At 34.0% G+C, this 27,385-nt stretch overlaps 11 protein-coding genes across 11 annotated transcripts; 6 read left to right on the top strand and 5 right to left on the bottom strand.

The window, feature by feature from the left end:
• Positions 1-1,273: 1,273 nt before the first annotated feature.
• On the top strand, positions 1,274-2,216 carry RO3G_07649 (uncharacterized protein; the record flags this gene model as incomplete). The annotated part of the gene is made up of 2 exons (XM_067662239.1): positions 1,274-1,702; positions 1,767-2,216. The coding sequence occupies 2 exons, from the start codon at positions 1,274-1,276 to the stop codon at positions 2,214-2,216; spliced, it is 879 nt and encodes a 292-aa protein (XP_067518340.1).
• A 2,119-nt stretch (positions 2,217-4,335) lies between these two features.
• On the top strand, positions 4,336-5,438 carry RO3G_07648 (uncharacterized protein; the record flags this gene model as incomplete). The annotated part of the gene is made up of 5 exons (XM_067662238.1): positions 4,336-4,509; positions 4,587-4,891; positions 4,957-5,143; positions 5,191-5,325; positions 5,424-5,438. The coding sequence occupies 5 exons, from the start codon at positions 4,336-4,338 to the stop codon at positions 5,436-5,438; spliced, it is 816 nt and encodes a 271-aa protein (XP_067518339.1).
• Positions 5,439-5,721: 283 nt separating this feature from the next.
• Positions 5,722-6,501, top strand: RO3G_07647 (uncharacterized protein; the record flags this gene model as incomplete). The annotated part of the gene is made up of 1 exon (XM_067662237.1): positions 5,722-6,501. One exon carries the CDS (start codon positions 5,722-5,724, stop codon positions 6,499-6,501), a length of 780 nt encoding a protein of 259 aa, XP_067518338.1.
• A 4,406-nt stretch (positions 6,502-10,907) lies between these two features.
• On the top strand, positions 10,908-11,015 carry RO3G_07646 (uncharacterized protein; the record flags this gene model as incomplete). The annotated part of the gene is made up of 1 exon (XM_067662236.1): positions 10,908-11,015. The coding sequence occupies one exon, from the start codon at positions 10,908-10,910 to the stop codon at positions 11,013-11,015; it is 108 nt and encodes a 35-aa protein (XP_067518337.1).
• A 306-nt stretch (positions 11,016-11,321) lies between these two features.
• RO3G_07645 ([Pyruvate dehydrogenase [lipoamide]] kinase) lies at positions 11,322-12,952 on the top strand (the record flags this gene model as incomplete). The annotated part of the gene is made up of 8 exons (XM_067662235.1): positions 11,322-11,415; positions 11,475-11,525; positions 11,582-11,697; positions 11,744-11,907; positions 11,974-12,604; positions 12,653-12,754; positions 12,814-12,852; positions 12,905-12,952. 8 exons carry the CDS (start codon positions 11,322-11,324, stop codon positions 12,950-12,952), a joined length of 1,245 nt encoding a protein of 414 aa, XP_067518336.1.
• Positions 12,953-13,138: 186 nt separating this feature from the next.
• RO3G_07644 (uncharacterized protein) lies at positions 13,139-14,928 on the bottom strand (the record flags this gene model as incomplete). The annotated part of the gene is made up of 7 exons (XM_067662234.1): positions 13,139-13,690; positions 13,835-13,886; positions 13,930-13,971; positions 14,150-14,312; positions 14,415-14,598; positions 14,653-14,708; positions 14,757-14,928. The coding sequence occupies 7 exons, from the start codon at positions 14,926-14,928 to the stop codon at positions 13,139-13,141; spliced, it is 1,221 nt and encodes a 406-aa protein (XP_067518335.1).
• A 349-nt stretch (positions 14,929-15,277) lies between these two features.
• Positions 15,278-17,251, bottom strand: RO3G_07643 (uncharacterized protein; the record flags this gene model as incomplete). Its single annotated transcript, XM_067662233.1, has 2 exons — positions 15,278-16,677; positions 16,723-17,251. 2 exons carry the CDS (start codon positions 17,249-17,251, stop codon positions 15,278-15,280), a joined length of 1,929 nt encoding a protein of 642 aa, XP_067518334.1.
• Positions 17,252-19,333: 2,082 nt separating this feature from the next.
• RO3G_07642 (uncharacterized protein) lies at positions 19,334-21,276 on the bottom strand (the record flags this gene model as incomplete). The annotated part of the gene is made up of 9 exons (XM_067662232.1): positions 19,334-19,436; positions 19,548-19,666; positions 19,714-19,769; positions 19,825-20,074; positions 20,137-20,270; positions 20,400-20,605; positions 20,649-20,928; positions 20,983-20,996; positions 21,083-21,276. The coding sequence occupies 9 exons, from the start codon at positions 21,274-21,276 to the stop codon at positions 19,334-19,336; spliced, it is 1,356 nt and encodes a 451-aa protein (XP_067518333.1).
• A 164-nt stretch (positions 21,277-21,440) lies between these two features.
• On the bottom strand, positions 21,441-22,473 carry RO3G_07641 (uncharacterized protein; the record flags this gene model as incomplete). Its single annotated transcript, XM_067662231.1, has 4 exons — positions 21,441-21,799; positions 21,848-21,981; positions 22,047-22,257; positions 22,356-22,473. 4 exons carry the CDS (start codon positions 22,471-22,473, stop codon positions 21,441-21,443), a joined length of 822 nt encoding a protein of 273 aa, XP_067518332.1.
• A 2,102-nt stretch (positions 22,474-24,575) lies between these two features.
• On the top strand, positions 24,576-26,092 carry RO3G_07640 (uncharacterized protein; the record flags this gene model as incomplete). Its single annotated transcript, XM_067662230.1, has 4 exons — positions 24,576-25,168; positions 25,226-25,475; positions 25,528-25,901; positions 25,954-26,092. 4 exons carry the CDS (start codon positions 24,576-24,578, stop codon positions 26,090-26,092), a joined length of 1,356 nt encoding a protein of 451 aa, XP_067518331.1.
• A 621-nt stretch (positions 26,093-26,713) lies between these two features.
• RO3G_07639 (uncharacterized protein) lies at positions 26,714-27,290 on the bottom strand (the record flags this gene model as incomplete). The annotated part of the gene is made up of 3 exons (XM_067662229.1): positions 26,714-26,859; positions 26,907-27,174; positions 27,273-27,290. 3 exons carry the CDS (start codon positions 27,288-27,290, stop codon positions 26,714-26,716), a joined length of 432 nt encoding a protein of 143 aa, XP_067518330.1.
• Between the last annotated feature and the right edge of the window lie 95 nt (positions 27,291-27,385).

Below are 27,385 nucleotides of genomic sequence, written 5' to 3'. Positions count from 1 at the left end.
AATTGCGTTTCCTATCAATATACTTATTGGCACCCACTGTGGAAGACTGTCTTCACAAAAACAAATAGATTGCTTTATTGGAAAGAATACACTGTAAGAAATGTTATGAATCTATTTATGTAGTAAAATCTAACTCGTTTTAATGTAATAGATTACCCAAAGTATACTATTTATTAGCAGATTTGCTTTAATAATTCATCTCAAGCTTCCAGCTGTTTGTTTAGTCTTGTACTTAATTGTAAATTTTTACTATATAAAATCGAACGATGGATACTCACCATATTCTTATTTTAGGCACTTGTATATTCTACATGGAATGTAAGGATAAAAGGCAGATATTTAGTACTTGCACCAAAAGTATAATGACTACAAGAACCATAAGCTTTTACCTTTTGTATTTTGCTGTTTTATTTGAAAATAGAGTTTTAGAAGTATTACACTTGAATCTTTGAATAAACTATTTCACCTCTCTTTATGAACTTCGAATTTTAGCCTTGTACTATATTGTTGTTATATCTTAAAATGCTCAAGCTATTGACAACGCTATCAACGAAATTGGATTTATATTGTCCAAAAGATAACCCCTAAAACAGATTATACTTGTATTATACTTTGTTATATTTTCTGAATTTATCAAAAAACAAGGCATTATTTCATTTAGAAAGAAAAGAAAAGAGTATTTATAACATTTGATAATGGATTGTGTATAGGTGAATTCATTAGTTGTACATGTGCTTATTTATAATAGCCGATTGCATTAATCTTTTCTGTACTTATGTTATCCTTAATCATAAATACATTAATTTAGTATCTAAATAATTATCTTAAAAGCTGATAAATAGCCTATATCTTCAAAAATATGACACCTTACAAAATATGATCTTGTGCTCTTTTTTGATCAAAAAGCACAGATAGCCAATGATCTACAGGATATCCTAATATGGAATAATCCAAAAATAAATAATTGTCCAAAAAAGGATAATTTAATTCTAAAAAAATTCTTTTTGGTACATTGTGTTGCTAAGCAGTACTATTATTGCTCTGAAGATTTTTCTATACAAGCATACAATAGTAGTTAATCTCTTTGTCACTTGTGTTACTAATTTATAGACTTGTATCTCACGCTCAAAAATAAAAGGTTCTACTTTATTGGCGGAATACAAATGTGCAACATGGACTGATAATGAATTTAAAAGAGATTTCCCTATTTTTTTCTGACCCTTTTTTTTTCCTAAAAAAAATTTAAAAATCCTAATTTTTATTGTATTCTAATATGTTTATTCGTCTTAGCTTAGTTTTATCAGCTGCATCAATGCTTGTTTCACTTGCAGATGCAAGTGGTCAAATAGCTCAAATTATTGACGCTACAGATTTCTGTGTATTTTTACCTCCTACAGGCGAAACTGATCGAATTATTGCTGATAGTGAATGGGAAGCCAATGCGTTTTGTATGGGAAATACACCTCTTGCTATTGGTGCTGAAAAATTACCCTCTGGATTTATTCAATCTGCTCATTATGTGAAAACAGATAATTACGTTCAGATCACAGGTCAAATGGATCCAACAAAAGCTAATCTAAATAGTTCAGATGATGGTGGTCAGTATGACATCAAGGCACCGAAAGGTGCCTCTTGTGCAGGTTGGGATTACTTTGTCAACTTGATTGAACCTTCTGGAAAGGATTACTGTATTCGTTGCTGCGTAAGTCAAAAAATCATTATTCACAAAGCCTTTTCAATCTTTATCTCAACGTTTTCGTTTATAGAACAATGATCAAGATTGTAATCGTGGTATTTCCGAAAAGGGTTGCGCATATATTATTCCTGGTGATTACAGTGGCCCTTCAGACGAATCAGGCTCCAGTGTATCTTTACCAAGCTCTTCTGCAACTACTTCTGTTACTACTGCACCCACCTCTACTACCACTCAAACTCTTAGCGCTACTAATGGTCTTACTACTCCTTCCATCAACTCGCCTTCATCAACCACCAATTCAAACTCTTTCGCTTCTTCCTCTATCGTCAATTCTTCATCCATTATTGCTCAAACAACTCAGTCCTTGAACCCTGTGATTTCATCTTCCGCGCAAACTAACCCTTCAGCTCCCTCCGCTCAAGAATCAGTAACCGATCAATCTCTTAATACTGCAAGCATGATAAAGCCCCTTAATTTTGTAATTAGTGTTAGTTTGCTTTCAACCGTATTGTTTATGTAAACCTCTCTAATATATCATATGATAAGTAAGAATATCTATTGTATATTAATAATGTTGTACTGTGTAATGTTACTACTTTATCAGAATATTGTATTTTTCAACAAATTTGAAAAGAGTTCAGGGATAAAAATAATAAATTCAAAACCAGAATCGAGAAAATATTTTTAGTAAATTGATAAAGGGAATTAGAGATAAAATGATAAATGTCTTGAGCTAAATCGATAAACGGTTAGAAGTTAGTTGAGAGAATCTATGAGATAGTTGTTTATACAAACAGATCAGAAATTTTTTCCTATTGCTAAGCATCTTTCAAAGAAGCTTACAGAATGGCATACTCATCCTTGACAATCCTTTAAAGCCACTGTTGAGCAAGATCTGTTATTCTGGGTGTGAGGATATTACATGTATCAATGGGTTTTCTTTTAATGTCATGCTTTAACTTTAACTAGGACATCCCGATTGGATTGGGGAAAGGCGAGTAAAAAGGAAGATATATGTATTTATAGCCTCTTTTTTCAAAGAAATATCCATATTTGCAGATTGATTTTCTTTTCTTTGTCAAAGTCCTTTGTAAAATAAAATTGAGCATTCTATACCAGAGAGCCTACAAAATATCTACATTATCGATGGAAAGACTATCGGCAGTAGTGGGTACAAGTTTCCTTCGCAAACGAATGTTCAGTAAATCAAGACAACCGATCACTGACAGAAGAAGCCGATTTTGTTTGTAGAGAGTTCAACGAGCCATTCTAATTACCAATTGGCTGGAATAGACATAGAAGATATGATTATTTCTTTACCTCTCTTTTTGTTGCTTGTCTCAGATTGATAACAGAATAGATCAAATTATCGTCTATCACCACTTTTTTTTTAATTGTCAAGTAGTTCAACCTGTGACTTGAGCTTCATAAAAGAAAGATAGAATATAGCCAGTGCGTCGCTTTTGCTTGTTTGGGCAAGCATAATATAATAAATACTTATGATATGATTGTATTCGTTAAACATTGTCTTTATAGTAAAAAGGAAACAACGAGTATGCATGTTTTAATAATGCTGCGTTTCGAGTAATCAGAAGCTGTATACCTTTATTTACGCACCAAATGCTATAAAATATTATACCTTATAAGGATATACTAATCAAATCAGTATAATGTATATAAGAGATGACTGAAAATAACTAAAATGTCTCATAAGCAAAAAGAAAACAATTTGTTTAATAGATTTGAAGATAGTGTCATTTCTTGGAAAATGGTATAGCTTGCTGACGCTTTGACCAATTTTATTACATTTCATGTTTTTGTCGTTATAGGACTGGGCCTTTTTTTAGCAAGACAATCACAGGTGCTTATTGTATACGATTAAGAAACAGAAAAAGCGATATTTAAAAAATATAAAGATGGAAACAACTAGTTACGAGGTTGTTTGATAGTGTATAAGAAACTCTGATTTGATTGAGTCCTTACACTGTGACAAATAATTTGATTCTAGATCAAACTGAACAGTGCTACGTTGTAACACTGTTGAATAAATGATCAAAATTTACGCCATCCTCAGTCATACCAGTCGACCTCAGTTGATTAACTCAACTCCAATCAATCAACACGACTACAATAAAGCTACTCAATTTCGGTCAACCAAAATTAAAAAAATAGAATTCAAGCTATTGATCTTCATTGTATCCCTTAAATATCTGTAGATAAAGTTAAATATAAAATAAAAAAGGAAAAAGTACTTGAAAACTTAGTGAATGAGTCTCTACGTAATCTCTTTATTAGATTTCAGACTGTGAGAGAGAGCTCATTAAATCAAGATATACCTTTACGTATGAAATAAAATTAGCCAGGGGCTGAAATGGGTTCAAATCCAATCATATAATTGAGATTGATAAACAATATAATTTTTTATATAGTTAATATTAGTAAAGAACCTTAATAAATATGTAATAAACAATATTATGTATTTGGTACTTAATATTTCTTATGTAAAACTTGAGTAATCTCATACGAACAACAAGTATTTAATAAGGTAAATACGACAACTAAGTTGTACTTTAAAGACAGGCGGAGAAATTTCCTTGTTAAAATAAAATTCCGGTGTTTCTAGCAATTATTAACTTTACATGAGTGGGACATTTGCCTCTATTGAAAAAGAAACGGCTGACGATGGCACCTTAATTGCTGTAAAAACATATTCAAAATCTCATGGGCGTCTAGTTTACGAACATTATCAAAGAGAAATTAACGCTTTAAAGAAACTGAGTATAACTAATGTCGAATCTGCAAAGTCTAAACATGTAAGATGCTCTCCATTTGCATAAGATACATTTTTGAGAATATGAACTATCTTTAACAAAACCTACTGTTTCACTAGGTTGTTTACTTAATTAATATTCGTGAAACGCCTACTTCTTATCAATTACTGTTCCCTTTCTATAGTGAAACACTAGGCACCATGTCAAAAAGAGTTGGAGCAGAGTCAAGGAGAACGTTTGCATATGAATTTGTTAAACAAATATCTAAAGGTTTATCTTTCTTGCATTCAAATGATATCATTCACTGCGATCTAAGTCCAAGCAACATTTTAATGGATACTTCAGGCTGCATGTTTATTAGTGATCTTGGTTGCTCGCATCTAAAAGAGATCCTTCCTACAAAGCATGAAGAAATTGGGACTAGGTGAGAGGAGATGGAGCTCGTAAAAAAAGTGTACACTACCCATACTTTCTCATCTTTATTTTTAGATGGTATAAGGCACCAGAGCATCTTTTTGGATATCAAGTTTATACATCAGCAACCGACATATGGTCTTTAGGGGTTATCTTTGCAGAGCTACTAATAGGGGAGCCTCTATTTTCAGGAGAGAGTGATTTAGAACAAATTGGGATAATTGTGAGAGCTTTAGACAAACCATCAGCTGAAGTGCAAAAGGTATATCTGGCAGCAGTGCAAGCTAAGAGATAACTGACTTCGGTTAGGAAATGTCTATCTATCCTGATATGAATAAACTTGTATTTTTCAATATGGATGACTATTCTGATTGTGACATATCAGATGGTGAATTGGATAATGAATACAAACTAACTCTTGCAAAGAAATTAATAAATGCAAACGTAATAGAGAAGGATCAGAAATTTATAACGAGTATACTGACTTGGTCACGAAAAGATCGAACTGATTTACAAAAGGTACGTTTAATATCATTTATTAGTTGGATATGCTGTGAACTTATATCCTTTTTATATTCCTACTAAAATAAAGATAGTTTCAAGAATACCTGAATGACAAAGCTAAAATCCTTTATACATTTCTTCTTTTCGCCTTTCTGTGTACAGCGTAAAGTAGTGATGTAGCATGAAAGCATTGTCCACAATAATGCATAATAATAGAATAAAACTTTTGATTGGATAAGAAAAAATTCCACATAAACCTCTGTAAAAGAGCACATCCGTTAGAATTTACTCGCACAGATTCTTTTCTCTCTCTCTCTCTCTTTTAGTTTTAAAAAGATGGAATTAAAAGATAATAGCTCTTCAAATTTTAAAAAATCGAATTTACATGATTCAATTCCTTTAACAACAGAGGAACCAGTAAGACAGCCTTGGTTAAAGAAAAAATTAGAGCAGGTCAATCGTCAAGAAGTAGATGAAAATAGAACTGGAGAAGAAGAAGTTCAAAATGATCTTCGTTTGCAGAATAACATTCAAAATGTCATTCAATCAGATCTACAAACCAATAGACCAAATATGGACATGATGACCTATCTGTCTCGAGAAATATCCGATTATCATGAGAGAGTAGAAAATGAAACAGCTCAATATGAAACAGATACAAGGTTATCTGAAGATAGCATGATGAATGACCCTGAGTTATGTCAGAAAACAGAGAGCAATAAGTTCATACCCTATGATCCAACACCACCTATTTCAAGAGAGACATCAAGCAATTCTATCCGCAAACAGAATGAACACGTACACAATGAGCTTCTTGTTTTTTCAAACAATCCTACTATAATTGAAGATGTCAACAAGATTACTGTTGTACAATATTATGGAGCAGGAAAGAATGGCATTATACCCTCAGCTTATCGCAACAAAAGGAAAACAAAGTCATACTTAGTTGCATGTGATTTTAGTGAGGAGAGTATCAATGCTATGGAATGGACAATGGGAGCCATGATGCGTGATGGTGATGAGATTCATGTGGCAGCAGTTTCCAATCATGAAGACAACCCAGAGATCGTGAAAGTAAATGGACTGGACAAAAAAAATGAAGTAAATTTACCGTGATGGTATCATAAAAAGCATGACCTAACCTAATTTTTATAGCTCAATCAAATGTCAAATGCGTTGACAACCCAAGCTAAAAGTCTTTTAGATAAAATGCTACTGTTCAATATTAAACTAGTTACTCATGCTATAGTGGGTCGTATAAAAGACAGACTGAATGGCCTTGTAAGTCTCTATATATTCTATGGTTCTGCTTGTACTAAAAAAATCAAATTAGATGCGAGAATACAATTACACCATGGTTGTATGCGGAAGTCGCGGACGAAGTCCTGTTAAAAGGTATAAAAAAGAGCGTGTATACAAGTAAAAAAAAAGTACTGAATAAAATGACTCGTAGACTATTGATGGGGTCAATTTCAACCTATTTAGTACACACTTCGTCTGTACCTGTGGCTGTTATCAAGAAACAGAAACCAAAGAAGCAAGAAGTTAAACAGGCTTCTGGGGCACACTCACTAAGCGAAAGTAAGTTTTTGGATTGGTTTGTGTAAATATATTTAACCTAAATTATGACCATAGGTATGAAAACTGGACGATTGCATGTTGACGAGCTCAGTTAAAGTATGCATAAAGACCTATATCATTTACCCCATTTCCCTTACTTTATTATCTTTAAGTTACATAGCATAATATGGTGTTGAAAAGAGAAATGATAGAATTTTAATAAAAAATAAGGGATTACTGTCTTGATACGTATCATTAGTAGTAACTCTCATATAAAATAGATATTTCTGATTATTTATAATTTTAAATGACTGCAATGGGTGCGTGATATCTTAAAGTATTGTATATTTTGGACTGAATCAAATTATGTTAAGATACTAAAACCCTTAGTGGACAAAGGGAAAGTGAGGGAGTAAGTAGGGAAAAAGTAAAGAATTGGTTATAATCGTGGAAACCAATCAAGGAGTTTTTGTCCTGTGCTAAATGGCGGTGGAAATATCTTACCATGATATAGAAAGTCGAATTCATGAAGGATAGTGTGCATAATCGGTCAGCGAGGAAACCAGGAAGTCACACTAGAGTAGAATCAAGGTCGACGAGTAGGCAAAATGTTAAAAAGGAACGACAATGGCTCTACAATAACTGAAGGCATTTGTAGACGCTAATGGATAGTCAATTAATGAATGGAACGAGAAATAGCTTTATTACGATTAAACATAAATCCTTTTATTTATATTAAAAAAAAAGACTTTAGTGAGCGCGCGGCGTCTTTAAAACACCTTAATCGCCCAAATCAGATCAAGCAGATGTGTAGAGAAACCGAGAAACATCATTTGGGATCAAGGACAAAAAAGAAAGTGAATAAGGAGGGAAGACGTGTCATAGCCATCAGCGCGATCTCTACCTTCTGAATACATGAATTCCGTTTTTTCTGAGGATCGTATGAAAACTCCATAAGGGTTATCATCCCCCATCTAATGAGTAAGTTGTATATAATGCATTTTGTGATGATCTTTTAATAACAATCATTCTATGTGTTTATATCTTTTGGTATCTCTCTTTTATTTTCACTGCTTGTTCTAACTGAAACTACCTCAACTTTTTTCATATCAATTATTATCAAAACTTCACTACTTTCCAAGTTGCTTCATCAATTTTCTCCAAAATATTTTTATTTTTCCCAGAAATTTGAAAAACACTACATGGCAATTTCAATAAAATATAACATACAACACTTCAATAAGTCAGTGCAGTAATCTATTTTTAGGTTTTCCATAAATCCCATTCCAAATATTGTTTTATTATAAATATACTTATCAGGCTGAATAAATTTGAAAATATTATACAACTGTACATTAGCTCTTCAATCCATCCTAATGCTCTTCTTCTGAACGTCCATATACTTTAATCATTGTATAACACATTGATTTAGTATCAAGCTATTATTTTGCTTCTTTAACAATGTATTAACGCTTATCATTAACTTAAGCTAGCCCAGGGCGAGCTCCATGTCGTTTCCTGATTTTATTATTAGGAGAATCCTTCTACTAAAAATATACTCTTACAAAAAACAAACTACCACTATATGATAGCCCTGCCTACCTTTCATCATTTCTTTTTTTTTTTTTTTTTTTTTTTTTTTTTTTTTTTTTTTTGCCCCAGTAAGAGTTTATGATTTCTCTATTACACATTGTATGTTTTAAAAAGTAATATTATATGGTTGCGCAAAAGTACAAATATTGCCAAAACTAGCCGCCATAAATTATTAAGGAAAGACCATCTCTCTTCGATTATGGCATATTAGCTAGTATAGTATTGGGGAATTTTTTTTGTCATTTATCGTACTTGAAGCAAAAATTGGTTACAAATCTTGTGGGAAATAAAGCTAAGAACTTTTCAAGCTCCAAATAAAATGAAAAAGACAAAGAAATAGAGAAAAAATGTTGTCAAAGCTTTCTAAAAGAGATCATATTAGAAAAACCAGTGTTAAATGATATGACCAATCATCATCGCTTTGTGGTTGCTTTAAAAAAAGAAAAAAGAAAAAACAAGGACAAAATGGACAAGGTTCTAAAAAGATTTTATCTTGTTGGTGAATAGCACATTCATTCATACAGTTATAAAGTAAATATCACAACCGTAAGCAAAAAACTATGACTGTGTTTATCTTTTTTGTTCTCTAAAACCAATCAAATAGAGTAGCTTTGGTCTGTAGCTTAAGGTAAAATTACGCATATTCAGTAAGGAAACAAAGTACCCAGACCATCATCCGAAGGGTTTGTTTAGTACTCTGTTGACAACTTCCAAAACTACTTTAATAAAAAAAAAAGAAACGTAAATTGAAATTTAGAAAAGCGCAATTAACTTAGTAAATTTGTAGATTAAGCGTAACCAAAGTAGCACTTTAAAAGTGACCAGAATAGCAAATTCACATTTGAATGTTTACTTTTTTTTTTAACTGAGAAATCATAATTGGGTAAGGAAAGACTTATAGGTTTAAAATGAAATGAAAGAGAGAAAAATCCTTTACGAAAATAATCATAGGAACTGGCTTAAGCGTTTTGTAACTAGTTGATTGTACGACATAGCTTTTTTTTGTGTACTTTTTTTTCTTAGATGTTAATCTTATTATACTGTTTTTATATTTGTATTTGTTTTTTTTTTTCTTTTTTAAAAAAGTACCTTTTTTTAATATTTTTATTTTTATAGCCAATCATTTTTTAATTTATTTTTACTGATTTAATTATGCAAAAAAGAAAGGGGGGACATGATTTACATGACAGGTGTAGGACAATAGAACATCTGTCTTGAGTTATTCGTTACACCAACAATCTTTTTATTGTCACATAAGATTCTTTTCTATTTAAAGTAGATTACACCACAATTTGAAGTTTTTTTTCTTTTCTTTTCTTTTCTTTTTTTTTTTAATGAAGAATTCAACTTCTTATGGGAAATAAATTATCTTCAACATCTAGAAAAAAACGTGTCGGTAACCCTACTGCAGTCAAAAACTTGTCAACTGCAGTGAACAAAGTAGACGAAAAAAGTAATGAGCACGATATAATATCACATAGCAACTTGAGCTCTTTTGGAAGAAAATCCTCCCAAGTATCAACTACTTCATATTGGTTTCCTAATCATAATGAAGAGTTGGATAGGTTGAGCAGTGTAAGTCCTCCTTTCTTTTCTGCTTAAATTTGACTCTCAGCTCTAATTTATCTATTTTAATAAAGCAACATTTTGCTTTAAAAGTCTTATTTGAAGGGTAACAGCAAGATGAAAACCCTAATAAAAAAAAGGCTAACAAATCTTATTATCAGAAATATTTCGAATCATATAACAACGCATCTCGATATGAACAACTCGGTTGTTTTGGATCTAGGTTGTGGTCCTGGTACTTGGCTTATGGTAAACAAAATAAAAAAAGCACTCTGACGATTTATAGTAACAGTTTTTTTTTTTTTTAAAAAAAAAAAAAAAAAAAAAAAAACAAAGGATGTAGCAACAGAATTCCCAGGAAGCAAATTCTATGGTATCGACATATACGACATATTTCCTAGCAATATTCGCCCTCCAAATGTAGAATTTCAAGCACGCGACGCATTAGAAGGTTTACCCTTTCCAGACAACACATTTGATCTAGTCAATCTAAGGTTATTTATTATTTCTGTAAAAAGAAATGAATGGCCTATCGTTCTAAATGAAATATATCGAATTTTAAAGCCTGGAGGATTCATACAATGTTGTGAAGCTGGTATGCTTGTAAGGCTTTTGGATGAATTTATCTTTTTCTTTTTGTTTTCTTGCCACTCACTAGAGATATTTAGGAAAGGGGAAATGAATTTGTTTTAGCAGCTGGAAGAGCATGTAAGCTGTCTAACTTGTACTTTTGAGAGGCTTATTTTAGTTTAGTTACAGAAACTGTTATTGAAAGGGGCCAAGACCCATATATTTCTCTTAGAATGGATAAAACAGTTCAAAATGCCAACTTTAATGTTATTGATTTTGAAGCAAAAGATATTAACTTTAGTAGGTTTATTGTTTCAAAACGTCTTGGTTACACCAACTAAAACAATTCTTAGGCAAGACGGATCCACTTTCAAAAGAGTTCCTTTGGGATATTGTGAAACTATTAAAAAGCTGTCAACCAGTGATAGAACAACGTATGGACATGACAGGAGAACAATACGAGCAATTTTTGGAACAATTCCGAATAGAACTTCAAAAGAAGCCCGATGCCATTTGGACTTTTCATCGTTGTGTTGGACAAAAATAAACACTAAAACCTATCATCGGGGTTTCACTTTTTTTTTGCTCTCCCTCCCTCTCTCTCTCTCTTTCTCTGTCTTTTTTTTTTCTTTCTCTTTTTTTTTGAAATGTTTAAACTGACACCACAATTGTATGAAAAAATTAAGCACTTTGCTAGTTTCCCGCAAACAGGTGTTTCACTGAGACAAATGGTGATGATTGGTAACAAAATATACGGATTTTCAAAAATATGCGCCTACATACATATAATATCTTACTAGGCCAAAAGCCTTCCCCCATTGCTTTTTTTAAAGCAAGCCAGTTCTTACACGGTACAAAAGAAAGACACACGTTTAATAGTATAGAAGTTTTATATAGCGTGTTGTAGAGGAATTACCCATCAGAATTGCTCACCGTGTAAAGGAACTTGATGAACTACCGCCTAGTCTTGGTGAGATGCCTTCGATAGTGAAAGTCAAAAACTGGTATGCACAATCATTTGAGGTAAAAGAAAGAGTACGTTGGTGCACAAGACTTAACCTTTCGATAGGAATTGATTGCTTTGTCTTCGGCCGAACTTACGTCAGAAATGAAGGCCAACTTAAGAGATGCTATCAAATCCTCAGATTCTTTACCAGAAAGTATACCCAATCTGGACTATCCTCAAGAAAAACCCAGAAATAATTATTATGGAGCTGTTCCTTCTACTCACAGGTATACTTTTTTTTAAAAAAAAAAATTATGCAGACAGAATCCAACGCAAATTTGATTGGCCGATAGATATTTTACGAATTGCAAGCACATTGAATGTACACCGGCAATGCTGACTTATACAGACAACTTGGTACAGACGATAGAAGAAGTCAAGAGAAGACACGATCCAGTTGTCACAACGATAGCTCAGGGTATTATCGAATACAAACAACACTGGAAGACGAATATGATTGATACAGAAATACAGCAGTTTTTAGATCGATTTTACATGTCAAGGATAGGCATTCGAATGCTCATCGGTCAGCACTCGGCACTGTATCGAGGGCCATTTACACGTAACTATGTTGGTGTGATTTGCACAAACACCAACATTAAAGAAATCGTCCAGGACGCGATTGAGAACGCACGATTTATATGTGAAGAGCATTATGGCTTATTTAGACCACCTGAAGTTCAATTGTTTTGCCAGACGAATATCGAATTTATGTATGTGCCCTCTCATCTTAATCATATGGTGTTTGAGCTATTAAAGAACTCGCTTCGAGCAGTCATTGAACGGTTTGGGGTCGGTTATGAAGATGAATATCCACCTATTAAGGTAGCAATAGCTCACGGAAAGGAAGATATTACGATCAAGATATCAGATGAAGGTGGAGGAATACCAAGATCTGGCATTCCTATGGTTTGGACATATATGGTATTTCATATTGAAAGAAAAGGAAACGCATCTAATATGAATTCATAGTACACGACTGCAAAGGCACAAATGCTGGAACCTGAATTTAATCAAACGGAGTTTAAAGCGCCTATGGCTGGATTCGGTTATGGTCTCCCGATCTCAAGATTGGTAAGAATATATGAAGGATGAAAAAACAAAGCTAACATGTGCAATATAAAGTATGCAAGGTACTTTGGAGGCGACTTGAAACTGATATCAATGGAGGGGTAAGTGTATGGGATTTGAAAGTAGTAAATAATACTTATTTTTATGGTTCAGATATGGAACCGACGCTTATCTACATTTAAATCGTCTGTCCAACAGTGATGAACCATTAATCATGTAGAAAGCATATAGAAAGAAAGAAAAAGAAAAATAAAGAACTTGTCTTTTTTATAAGACGTGTACTCTATAGTCACTGTGAACAGATAGGGTTGATTGAAAGAGTGATAGGATTTATTTGAAGAGTGATTAGGGATAAGGTCAGGTAGGTAGGATGATGTTTAAGATGAATTATGAAAAATGTTGATGAATGAATCGAGGGGTTGACTTGATGAACTTCATCTGGTTACTGTCGCACCCCGTAACGTACTCATATTTTGCATGATCAGGGCATGTTCCCTCTAGACACTGAAGCACATCATGAGCAACCGATTGACCCTCTAACCAAGCACCGTGCAAGAACCCATAATAATCAGCCGACATGGCCTCACCCGCAAACCATAATCTGTTTTCTAATGGAGCGCGCATGTTGGCATGATGCTCTCGAGAGGCACCAATGGGCCAATTAGAATAAGAACCTCTAAAGAGAGGATGTTGATGCCAACGCGGGATGAGGATATCTTGTATTGGTTCAGAGTTTGGAAACATGGTATCTAATACCTCTTGAATTTCGGCCTTGACTTGATGATTTGACATGCGTTCAATACGCTGTGATTCGATATGAGTTGTGGTGACCATCAGGATAGGCTGACTTGATTGAGATAGATAACCAGGTGCATTGAGATTTTGCCAAACGGTATAGTAACCACCATGTTGAGTAGCATTGTTTGCATAAAGAGCAAACTATTGAATGGTCAATAGATAATAAGGGAAAGGAAAGAAAGGGACTTGCCTGCCCATCATTCCCAAAAATTTCCTTTTGAATTTAAAACATATTTTTTGTATAGGTTGTCATGTGGGAAGCTCAAGAGAGCCTCTCTTTTCCACTCTGGGAAAAGGAGGATAAAATTGGACGAGGTCACTTTGAAGTACACCTAAACTGTGATGATATTAGGTAGGGATTGATTCATGTCTTTACTTACGAAAAAGTACAGACTGCATAATCTGCTTCGATGATATCACCACTGTCAGTTAAAATGGTGACATTATGAGGATTATAAATGACTTTTTTGACAAGAGTATTGAGTTTTAGAAGAGGTAAAGAAGTAGTATTTGAAAATAATAAGTTTGCTTCTTGTTTAAGTATATGATTAAACCCTCTTTAGATTGTTAACAAGAGAAATAAAAATTGGTTTAGATTACCTTTGATCCACAACAAATTCATTTCCTAAAGGATATGTTCCTTCTACTGTATCTACTGTACCTGTGGCATAATCCAGTGAACAGATCTCTGCTGGTTCTGAAAATTCCCAATCGATATTAAAGTATTCTACGGCGGCCTTTAAGGGTGTGTTGGGTATCCAATCTAAAAGATGTAGAGCAGATCGACTGGGAAGATCTACTTGCTGATGTCTCAATCTTTTTTCTATGATGATATCAGCCCAAGTCTACCTCACTTGTCTCTTACCAGCAAATTGTACTAGTCTCGCCTTGACATCCTCAAATTGATGATAGATATTTTTACCGACTGATTGGTCATTCAGGTACCCGTGATGATCATAAAATGCAATATTTGCTTTATCATTGGGAGCAGTGACAAGACCATGCTTGGTTGCCATTAAATAAATCGGATTATTTCCTTTCCCATAAATCTATGCTTGTCCATCAGTCACATTCTTCTCTCTCTCTCGCTGCCTTCTTCTTACCCAATTTGCACCCAATTCTACATTATTTCCACAGAAATCAACATGTTGTACTCTGCCTAAAGAAAAAAAAATGAATAGAACAGAAGGATTGCTACCGAACTTACCTCCGACAAATGACTGTGCATCCAATACGATATAATCATGCATATTTGATTGTGAGAGTGTCTTTGCAAAAGAAATACCAGAAGCACCAGCACCTAAAATAACAACCTTTACTTTATGTTTACTTGCTTGTATTAAACTTGTGAATAAAATAAATAATAAAAAATAGTTCATGTTTTCTAATATAAAAAAGAAAAAAAAAATAAAAAAAAATGAAAAAAAAGAAGTTATTAAATGGGGACATGTATCATATGATTCCATAAATCATAATAGTTGTATTTTTCTTTTTATTATATATACTGCCAATAAAATAAAACAATGAAAAATAAAATTTAAATGAGAAATAAAAATTGGGTGTAAGCGGGTTGTCTGGGGAAAGAAGCATAAAAAGGGCGGCCTCATAGAAAGCATAAAGATAAAAAAAAGGGGAGAAGCATAAATGTTTGAATGAGTGAAATGAATGCAGGAAAAAAAAAAAAAAATGCATAAGAAACAAATAAATAAAAAAGGGAAAAAAAAAAATTTAAGCACCGAAAACGAAATTCATGTCAAAAGGATAGGACAGATGAATGGATGGATCGATGTAAGCATAAATAGAATCCAATGGTAACAAGTCTTGCTCTTCTTGTTCTTGAAGCATAGGCTTAAAAGGTGAGAAGAGGGTCATTGAATGAAATGGGTCAGAAGGAGAGGACATGGTGGAAGTAGAGAAATCATCTTGTTCATAATAATTTGACTTGTTTAATGAATGAGTAGATGAAGTAGCGGATAAGATGGGATCATAGACTTGATCGTAAACTGAAAACAAGTTATCTGTTGGTTCTTGCATTTCGATATCACCACCGATCAATCCCCAATGATGAGTGGATAGAGATGAATCTGTGCTGTGATAATCCGTTTGTAGGTTGAATGGACTGATGGTGCTATAGAGATGTTTAGGAGGCGAATGAAGGTGATCTTCATCATCATCGTTCTCATCTTGTTTTATTTCCATCCTATCATCCGAATGTTCCATCCTTTGATGTTCTTCAAACTTTTGAGATTCGGAAAATATCTTTCCACACAATTGACAGGTGAACATCATCATCTCCATCTCACGGTTATCCACACTATTGAGCAAATGTTGACAGCTGGGCATCAACTGTTGACAGCAAATGATGGATTCTTCAGATTTGATTTGAGGTTCATGCCAATCGATATCGACCGTGATATTCACTGGCTTGACATCATTCAATTTAGAATCATCCGATTGAACGAGTCCTGCCTTATAAGCTGCCAAGGCCAGTCTGCTCTGATTCTTTGGGGTCATGGTCGGACTAGAAGATTTCAAAGGGGGTGGTAGACCAAAAGAAGAGACACGAGAAAAGTTATTCTTGACAGGAGCTGGATGGTGACAGTTGGCATGACGATGAACACGACCTGCTGCAGGGGAAGGGGTGGATTGGGTGGTTCGACGTCTGCGTTGTTTGTAACTAGGTGATCCATCCAATAAATGCAAGTTACCAAATAAAGCCTTTTGCTTTTTTAAATCAAGGGATTTAGATACTTTTTGATTCGTAGATGAGATATCTAATCGATTGACGGTGGAAGAGATGGGATCTAGTAAATAATCAGGTTGTGTCCATTTTGTTTTGGTAGGTGAAGGAGTCAGAGTATGACTGGTACTCGTACTACTCGTACTACGACTATGGCTGATACTATTACTACTGCCACTGATACTACTACTACTACTACTACTCGTACTTGTAGTACTGATAGCCCGTACTCTCTTTTTACTGGATCCATCCGTTACAGACGTGGTACTGATTCGGTGTGGTTTGGTGAGTGGCAACTTGTGTGTGACTTGGTTGGGTAGGGAGTGAACACGTGATCTCTTTAAACCACTGTCAAGTCTTGTGGACCATAAATCATTTTTTGGCGTAACTGTAATTATTTTAATTAAGGAGTGAATAAATTACTATAATTTACCTTGTGGATGATTAGGGTTCTTGATCGACATATTCTTTCTTAGTTCATCAAATAGATCTTGAGTTGAATCAAGAGAGAGAGAAGTAGCGGGTTGAACGATCGCACGAGTGGTAGATTCCAATCCCATCTTTTCACGCTTCAAATCACGTTCGAGTGCATCCAAAAAGAGACGATCGTGAGGTACAGAAAACCAATAGAATACTTTTTGCTTCTTTTGAGTACGAATACAGTTATTCTTGTAGAGCATATCTAATAATTCTGATTTTGGTTCTTCTAGTCTTGCATCATGTCCAGGTTTTAAATTTCGCAAGTCAGAAAAGATGCCTTCCTCAAATTTCTTGTGGTTCATGACTGGTCTTCCGAAAGCATGAAAACGAAAGGTGAGTGAGCGGACAATGTCGGTACCTGAGATAAAGAATAGATTATCCCACAAGACACAACTGATGGCTTCACCATTTGGCAAGTTGAATCGTTTGATAGATTTAGTTGTGTCCCACTGATGAGGTGCAGTAGCAAAAAATAATTTCATTTCATCAATCTGTGTTTGACGAATTAAAATATTTTCTTCTGTTGGTGTAGGTAAACCATAAGATGACGCGCAAAATTGATTCTTTTCGCTTAGTTTTTTTTTGGTATAGGGCTTTGAATTCATCATGATTTTAAAGTTGAATTCTCTTTACAAAGAAAAAGAAGACAAAAAAAGAAAAGAAAAAAAAAAAAAAAAAAAGATATTTATATATAAAATAAACAAAAAAAAAGTTTTTTATATAAATAATTTGTTTATAAAATAATAATAAAAAAAAAAGAGAGAGTGAGTGAGAGAGAAAGAGAGAGAGAGAGAGAAAAAGTAGGATAAAATGAATAAATTTTATAGATGAACAAAGGAGAGAACAATCATTGGTGAGATAGTATGCAATAACAAAAAAGGATAACATGGGAGAAAGAGTGAGGGGGTGGTGAATTAGGAGGGAAAAAGAGTGAGAAAGAGTAAAAGAGAGAAAGAGTGAGAGGAGAGTGATAAACAAACCTGCTGGGTATAGTTCATTTAAAATTAAGCCTTTCAATTATACTTTCTTTTATGCGCTTTTGTACACTAAAATTATTTGTCAAAACTGGTTTGGTTAGGAAAAAAAAAAAAAAAAAAAAAAAAAAATAGTATAAAAGGAGGTAAGGGGAGAAGAGAAAAAAAAGAAAAGACCGCCAAAAGTTTTTTTTTTTTTAAAAAAAAGTAGTGCATACATCTATTATGCATCGTACAACCTTTCAAATCCTTCCCCTTTCATAAATAGTCAGTATCAGGCGGATAAAAAAGAAAAAGTTGGATGATGTATGTTTAATCTAAACCTGCGTTATTATTTGTATACCTATTCACACGTCACATTATATGGGGTATTCAACCATTTTATTTCGGAAAGTATCCCGAATAAGATGAAGAACTTGATTTTCTCATTCATCCTTTTTTTTTAAATTAAACATGGACACTACTGAGATTAAAAAGAAAGAGATTCAGTAGATTTAAATCGGATCCAAAAACTATATTATGTTGCATGCAGACACATTACACTCTTTCTAGTGTTGATCAAACTATTTATAAATGAATTCAATCACAAGAACCAATCATTTATTTACCCCTGATTGATTCTAGTTACGTCAGTTCTATTCATTAGAAGCTTGTTGTTAAAAAGTCATATTTTCAATTGTTTTATAAAAAAATGAGTGTGATTGAGGATAAATTATATAACAGAACCAATCAGATCACAAACGGAATCCTACTAAATTGGGTGAAATTAAAGGGGGGGGGGAAAGATCTGATGAAGAAAGGGGGATGTGTATTATAGTTTATTGTTTGTTGTTTAAAAGATTGTTTATTCAACAACAATAGATTTGTTGAATAAATAAATATTTCTAATACCTGCTGAATACTAATTAACTTGACATCCTTTTGTTTATCTCAACCATACATCTTTTCTATCAAATTCAATTCATTCACAACTCATTTGAGTCTGATTCAATCATGATTTATAACCTACTTTCTTTACTATCCATCCTGTCTAATAAATATTCAACTTTCTTTTTATTCAGAAAATAGAGATGACACTTATTATTGCTTAGCCTGTCAGCTAGTATAATAATAGCTACCAATCCTTATTGATCTCAGCCATGTGTCATTCGATCATTCACATTCTAAATAACAAAGTTTTAAAAGAAAGAGGAAAAAAAAAAAAAAAAAAAAAAAAAAAGTGGTCAGATAAATTATTTATTCTCTCTTTTACTCTTATTCTTTATTTAAATGGACTGTCCGTCTTGGTTTATGGACCAGAGGAAAAAAAAAAAAAAAAAAAAAAAAAAACTTAAATTGCTTACTCTTTTCATCAACTGTTCTTGTTTATTTGTATAAAAAGCCCTTGAGGTTCTTTATTTATGAATTGTGTTACACTTGTTTGTAAAAATTCAAACAATGTACACACATGCAATCAAATCATCAGGTTTACCAAACAAAAAATATTATTATTATTCCTTCCATCACTTGCACATTATAACAAAAAGTAATCTTTAATCATAAAGTGTAACAAAGAAGGTGTCAAACACTAGAAATAATTTATATACACCCCTAACTGAATGTCCTCGCTTGAACACGTATAGGTGTCTTTAGTTTGAATGGATGAGCTTCAGTATTAAAGACGTATTCATCCAAAGAAATATAGTTTGGATCACTAAATATCAAATAAAGATATTTCAATGTTTCCGCAAAAAAATAACTGCAGAAAATAACTTTAGAACCATTCTTTTCTTTTTTTTTTTTTTTTTTTTTTTTCCCTTCTTACCTTTCCTCAAAATCTAACCCGCCCACATTATTTAAATTCATAACATCAGAAACACGAGTATAACCAGCAGATGTCTTGCAATACTTTTCGATCGCTTGGAAAATGTTCCATGCTTTATCCTTTCAAACAAGAATTAGTTTTTAATACAAAATTATGTAATCTTTACCTGGTAAGTTTTATCGCCTGTCATTCGATAGAAATAAAATAAACTTTCGACAGTTTCTAAATCAAAACATTTAAACATGCACAAAACAAAATAAAAACAGAAATGTATTACCCGGACGCAAATCATATCCAGTATCTTGAGCAATGAACCCTGTCGTCAGCATCGATTTTCTCATATTCTCTGGAAACACTGCCAGATTTTGAGATTTATCAATCCAACTCCAGGTTTCAGGTGCTAGTCCAGTAGGTGAATGAGCCCAGGTATCATAACAAGATTCCATTAATTCAAAAGCAAATCTTCCTATCTTTCTATCTTTCAAATAGGCTGCACCTAGTAATAAATTACCAGGCATAAAACAAACCTATCAAAAAATGAAAAAAAAAAAAAAATGAAAAAAAAAGAAGAGACAGTGATTGCCTATACCAATTCTCCAGATCGCATCAATTTATAGTTTTTTTCTATTTCAGCAAGATAGACTTTCCCATAATGTGTTTCAGAACGAAGGTATCTTCGCATACTACCTACTGCACTATTCCACATATCCAATTGAAGTCTCTCTTTACCTTCCATCAAAATATGAGTCTTCAAAAGATATTCATAATAACTATCAGCACCACCAGAGATAGTAATATACGCTTTCATAAAGAATCATTAGCTTTTACTTGTTTATGTCAAAACCGTCTTACTGCTTCTGGGTGTAAATGTTTCTAAATCCCAAATCATTGGATACAATCCAGGAACACGAGAAGGTACCCTGGAGATCTTTTCCAGGATATGATTACCAGCACGTTCATATTTCAGATTACCTGTCAATTGACTCAATCGAACCAATTCTAATTGAAGTGATCCGAATTCAGCCAAGGTAATTATATTTCCCTTCGCAGGTCGCTGACTACTCAACATCAGATCACCATTCAATCACTCATCCAACTTACTTTTCAACATCAACAAAGGCCGCCGGCATACGATTAGGTGTATCAAAGGATGGCATAATCACTTTATCTGCAAGTTCCACCGCCTTTTGCAGCAGACTGAGATCCCCTTTCAAGTCATAGGCAGACAAGAGACCACCCAGATATCGAATGTTGGTCTCAAATGTCTTTGAAGGTGCATTCGTAACTGTCCAGTTGACTTTCTTGACATGTTCCAGGCCACGATTGTAATCCTCTTCTAAGCCCATGATAATCATAGTGTCTAATCCATCAAATATGGAAGCTAATGAAACAGGTTGTTTAGAAATAAAGACATATCATCTACCTTCATGCCTACCTCCCCATCCATTTCTAATTTGTTTTTAAAGAAAAAAAGATTCATTATTACCCTCCCCCTATTCATTCTACCTTTTATGATCATCCACTTTCATTCTTACCTTGAATCACTCACACCATTCGACAGTGGTTGGATCTCGTCGTGACCATAGGCATATTTTGAATATCCATCCCAAGCATGCTTGAATGCTTTTTTAACTTCTTCTGCCCTTGGATCGATGGTGGTTAGAGCAGTTGTGAGATGTAAAAAGAAAAGGACAAGAAGTGTCTTGTAAGAAATTTGTTTAGAATGCATTCAAAAGAGTATAAAGCAACAAAAAAAGTGGATAGGAAAGAACGCGAACAGGATGGATTGTATTACACTTTATTGTTACATATTTTCAAAATAAAAGGTATGCTTCTTTATCCCAGCTCATTTGTCAATTTCTTTCATAACAGTTTTGACCACACATCATACCTTTATTCCAACACATCTCCAAATTGGTTCTTTCTCGCCGTCAATCTCTTTTTCTCATAATAATCTTCTCTTGTACGCGGTAGTTCTTCTTGTCCGAATCCTGGGTCTTCACGAAGCCTATTGGCTCTTTCTGTTCTAGCCTTCGCTACCTGAGCTTCATCCACTGGATTTCGCTGAGCTTCCAATCGAACCTTTGCCCAAGTACTGTTGGGTAAATTCTCTGCACGAATCTTGTCCCAAGCACTCTGCTGTGTTTGTGGTTGAGGTTGAGATTGTGATTGAGGCTGAGAATCCACCATCACCGTTTCTCCTCTGCTGTTATCGTGTCTATCTGGTTGATATGATCCTGTACTTTCCCATGCTATAGATCAGTGTTGGTATAAATTCTACTTTATTTCAACAGACAAACCTTCTTTTTCATTCTGTGTATAATCTGAAAGGTCGGGTGAAAATTTATCTTGAGAATTTTGATTATAAAGTTCTTGAGACGCCATCGATTGTGAGCCAATACTGCCCATTTGTCTTTTCTTTATTGTTTCTTCTCTATAATCAATGTCCCACTTTGAATTTTCTTTTTTATACTTTTTTTTTTAAAAAAAAAAACTTACTGAATTTCCTTCATTACATTGATAATACGTTGAGGGTTGGGCAAATGGTTGATTGACTTTACACCTGCTAGTGCTCCTGTTACAAAACCTGTTTGTGTACCAAGGAGAAATCCACCACCGGCAAGCAAAAGGAGTTGAAAAGGTTTATAATTTTTGACTTTGCCTAATACATGTTTAACTTTGGTTTCTTTGTTAGAGGTGTCCTTATTACCTAATATAAATGCCGTTGTTGCCCCAGTAAAGCCTCCGATTCTTGCTATTACAATGAATGTTACAAAAGAAATGACGCGCAGTTATTCTTATTATTACTATGTGATCGAAGCTGGTCTCTTGCATCGTCAATGGCCTTAATTTCTTGATCAGTAAAGTCATGCTCCTTCATTTTCTCGCGTACACGCGCATACACATTGTCATTGATACTGGCCATGGTGTTTATGGAAAAAGAAAAAAAAAGAAAAAGGTGGACCTTTCTAAACCATGACATTCGATTAGTGTGACTTGTTATTAGGTTACTAGAACAAAAATGTAAGTGCATGAAAAGCGTTGTCAAATTAATTACAATTCTCCTTTAATTTGCGACTACATGAATTTGCTATTCATGTTTATCAAACAAAGACCTATTTGACTAAAGAGACTCACCATGTCACTCGATAATATGGTGTATATTTGGTTGATAAAATCGTCTCAAAAATCCTTTTTTTTTTTTTAGTAAATCAGCCCTTTTACCCTTGACAGGTTTAACAGTAATTGCTTGACAAACAATACAAATCTGGGGGATCGACGGATCACTGTCGCTCAAAAGGCTTTCTGCTGGTCTGCTTCTTGGTCTTTGACATGTTATCATTTCACGAAATTATTCTTTAAACAGTCTTTGTCCTACAAACAACAAGTAATAACCAATCACTGCAGCTCTCTCACCTTTTTGCTTTTTCCATCAGATTCCTTTTCATCGCTTTACAAGGTTTATCGAGAATGGTTTAGCCAACAATGTCTTTATCAAATACCTTGAGTGCATTCGTCAATTCCTATTTTGAATCTTTAGCACCATACGTTCTAAGGACAGGATTTATCAATTTTTGCCAATTTCATTACAAAAGCTGATAAAACCAACTTGCCAGTAAAAATTATACACCATCTTTATAACATGTTCCTGTTGCTATTAAAACTCACTTTAGCAAACATCTCACCTTGCTCTTATTCAGTAACATAACTTGAAATATTTATCGGGTATTAAACCTATTGATGTATTCATTACTATGTTTATAAAAGACCTTTGAAGATGATTATTACAAAGATTAGAATAAAAAATCAATAGTGCGTACGACACCTGAGAAATGGTAATCAATGTAAATTGTAGATTGTATATCTTATAACAAGTATTGTTGCTTTTATAAGCACAATGGCATTCTAAATTGTTGGTATATCAGAGCTGTGTCACTTGCATCATCTCGTTAATCACAATCACTGTACACTCAAGCTTATGCTCTTTTGGTTATAAAAGTTATTTTCAGCTAAAGCTTATTAGCCGATAAAGCAAGCTATAAAGGATTCCTATAATCATAAAAGTATCATTGCACTATATTGCTCGCAATATCAAACCATTAGCCAACTTCTGCTACCAAAAGTACTATAAAAGTCAACAATCATGAAAACCCAACATGACCACTCGTCAACCAAACTGAGCTATGATCTTTTCAGAAACATTCAACGCCAGCCTATTCAGTGATCAAGCAGTCATTGTTAAACCTCTCAAGGGTAAAAGAACTGATCTACTTAAAAAAATCCCTAATCCAGGTTGGATTTCTTTATTTTACAGAAAACTTTTATTGATCATTAATAAGAAATCGTTCCAACTTTCAGCTTACAATCATCTCTGTAATTGAAATTTAATCACAATTTTTTATAGCGATTCCGACAAGTCATATGCTGGAAACGAGACATACATACGCGCGGTCTGATATCATTATTATAACAAGCCAAAAAAAAAAAAAAAAAAAAATAAAATAAAGGAGATCTTGAAAAGTATGCTTCCTAAAGAATATTGAAGCTGAATGAAACCAAATCAAAGAAATAAAGCTAGAAAGGATTGTTTGTATTGGTCTCTCGTGTCACCACGTGTCAGAGTGAAGAAGAAGGGTTGAAAAAGGAAAATGGAGTCGAGTGAATGATATGATGAATTAAAGAAGCAAGAAAAAGATAAAGCAATCAAGATTCGTCTATGCAAAATAATGTTTAAAATTGAATAGTAAAAAATAGTCTGACAAAAATAAAACCACCCACAATCTCCCCCTTCAACAAGATGATGACGACAAGTCCCTCTCCTTCTTTTCTCTTTTACACCCCCCTTTTTTTTTTCTCTCTCTTTCTCTCTCTCTCTCTTTTTTTTTTTTTTTTTTTTTTTTTTTTTCCTTTTATTTTTTGGGATTCTTTTAAAAGTTTTTTTTTATTGTTTATATTTAATATACAAAAGTTTTCATTTTGGCCTTGATGACAAACATAGAAAGTAATGTTATTGCTGTAGATGACAAAATGGCTGAAAAAGTAGAAGATAAAAAATCAACTCAAACCACACCCAAAACTTCACCTGAAACTCACTCAGTGCCCACTTCTCCACCTTATCCACCTTATGGTTATGATATGTCGGATGTTAGTTTAGCTTATGTTTATCCTGTCAGTCCTCAATTTTCGGTTCAATATTATCCTGATTATGCTAGCTATCCAGGTTCACCTTCATTATCACCTTCCATGAATCCAACCAGTCCGCCTTTCAGTCCTACCTTTCAATATCAACAAGTCGCACTCTCTCCTCCTACAACTGCTTACATGCTTCCTTCTCATCATCACTCTGCCCAGCCTTTCCCTCCGCTTCATTTAGCCTCGCCTGTACTTAGTACTACACCTGTACCTGGGTCTCCTCCACATCAATATCTGCCTGGACCATATATTATCTCTACTGCAGATGCCAACCGAAACAACAAACGAAAACAAAAGCAAGATCATCAACAGCAGCAATTGCAGCAACAATTGGAAGCAGAAATCAATTCATACCATACACACAACATCTATGTCCGTGGATTACCTTCTTCAATCACAGATGAATCCTTTTTAGAAATGTGTCAAGAGTAAAAGCAAATGATTTGTGCAATTAATAGTAAATTCTAATTGATTCTCATTTCTAGATATGGTACAGTGTCTTCATCAAAAGCTATCATTGATCAAAAGACTGGTGAATGCAAAGGATATGGATTTGCCATGTTTGAAGATGAAAAAAACTGTGAGGAGGCGATTGAAGGATTGAATAAGGCAGGATATCAAGCTTCTTATGCAAAAGTTGGACAAGAATCATTTAGTTCACGCCTTAGACACCTTCAAGATGAAACTTCAACAAATATTTACATTTCCAATTTGCCTTTGGATGTCAATGAAGAAGTAAGCTAAAAAGTGAATCATCTCATCTTTTGCTCATCCTCTCTCTCTGTAGAAACTTGAAGAATTGTTCCTACCTTATCAAACAGTGTCCAGTCGTATATTACGAGACCCACAATCGGGTATCAGTCGTGGTGTAGGATTTGCTAGAATGTCAGAACGTAATGCTGCAACAGCTATTATCGAAAGATTCAATGGTCACAGTATTGAAGGTTCATCAGCTCCCTTACAAGTACGATTTGCTGATTCACCCGCACAAAAAAAATTAAAGAGTCAATCGGCTGCTCGTAGAAGGGTCGTCAGACATCAACCACTCGCAGGATTCTCCATGAGACCACTGATGCCAATCACACCAGAAACAATGCTCGGATTCGCTCCTGCTCCTTCCCATCCTTATTATACTGAACACCCCCATATTATACATCCTCAGTAAGTTTTTTTTTTATTATTATTGTCTATTTTTATTTACTTTATTGAATAGATACGCGCATCATCTTCATCAATCACATCATTATGTACAACCAAACACAATTAATAACAATGATATTGCAATCAAAAAAAATGATGAGATTACAGACTTAACAGGAGAATTGGAACAAAAGATGAAGTTGACAAGTTAAATAAAATATTAAGTAACCACCTTGTATTTTAAAGGTGCCTCGTCTTCATTAAAGTCTTCTTTTGCCCAAAAGGGTATTTGGGTTTCATATTTCCAATTGGGACTAGCATATCGCCAGGCGTGAAGATAGATACACAATTGATCATATTTTTTAGCAAGCACAAGTGAACAACTGCACTCGGAACATCGCGTCTCATCCAGTTCAACTTCTGTTTTTCCTTGGGTGGGTACAAGGCAAAGTTCACCCCAATCTTCCATCGGTGAATATTCAAATAGCTTATCCACCAATAGTTTTGCATCCTCTGCCGTCATCTTTTCTCCGGGTCGTATCATAGGTGACCAAGTCGTCTTGTTACCGTAAAGCGGATCGTTCGAGATGGGGTAACCAAGGTATCTCAAGTGTACCCGGATCTGATGTGTACGTCCAGTGAGCGGTTTACAGTGAACGACACTTGTCTTTCCATTGTAACTCAATCGTTTGAATTTCGTTGTAGACTTTTTGCCTTCATCGTGTACATAATTCACAGACATTTTGTGTGAAATACATTTGATAGGCGCATCACAAATAATTTCCTCTCTTCATATACCGTTAGCATCTCTTTCATTCTGTCTAACAATCAACTTACTCTGGGAATTCACCGTCAACTCGACAAAGATATTCTTTTCTAATCAATCCAGCAGACATTTCTCTTTCAAGTTGCTTAGCTCTTTCAGGATTTTTAGCAATCAACATTAGTCCAGAAGTAGGTAAATCTAATCTGTTGGCAGCTATAGAATATCATCAGCTTTGGTTTCTATTGATGAAAGCAACTTACGAAAGAGTTTGGGTATATTACGCTCCTTTTTCAGTACATGAATAACAGTGTTGTGTCTAAATCTTCCTGCAGGATGAACTGGAATGCCTCCAGGTTTATCAATCACAAACAGATCTTGATCTTCATGTACAATACCAATCGGCTGATCTGTACAAGGTGGTTCATGTCGGTGAATTTTATGTCCAATCACATCGGATGTCTTCACTATTGTGTCCAATGTCACTGGTTTGTCATTGATGGTGAGTAAACCTCTTTCAATAGCATATCTCTACACATGTATGAATTAAAAAGTAACCCTTTTGTATTCTATGTCTTACGTAATAATCCTCATTACGATCTCTGAATTCAGATGCTAATACTTCTAACAGGGTTCGATCGAGCCATCTTCCTTTAGCAAACGATTTGTATTCAAAATAGTAAGGCTTCACTTTACGAAAGTCTAGAATTGACCCAGATAGAGTTTTTTTTTTTTTTTTTTT

This window comes from Rhizopus delemar, genomic scaffold, assembly GCF_000149305.1.
Source record: "Rhizopus delemar RA 99-880 supercont3.5 genomic scaffold, whole genome shotgun sequence".
Taxonomy (NCBI): domain Eukaryota; kingdom Fungi; phylum Mucoromycota; class Mucoromycetes; order Mucorales; family Rhizopodaceae; genus Rhizopus; species Rhizopus delemar.
Note: the sequence above shows the minus strand (reverse complement) of the source record. Positions and strands in the feature narration are given on the sequence as shown.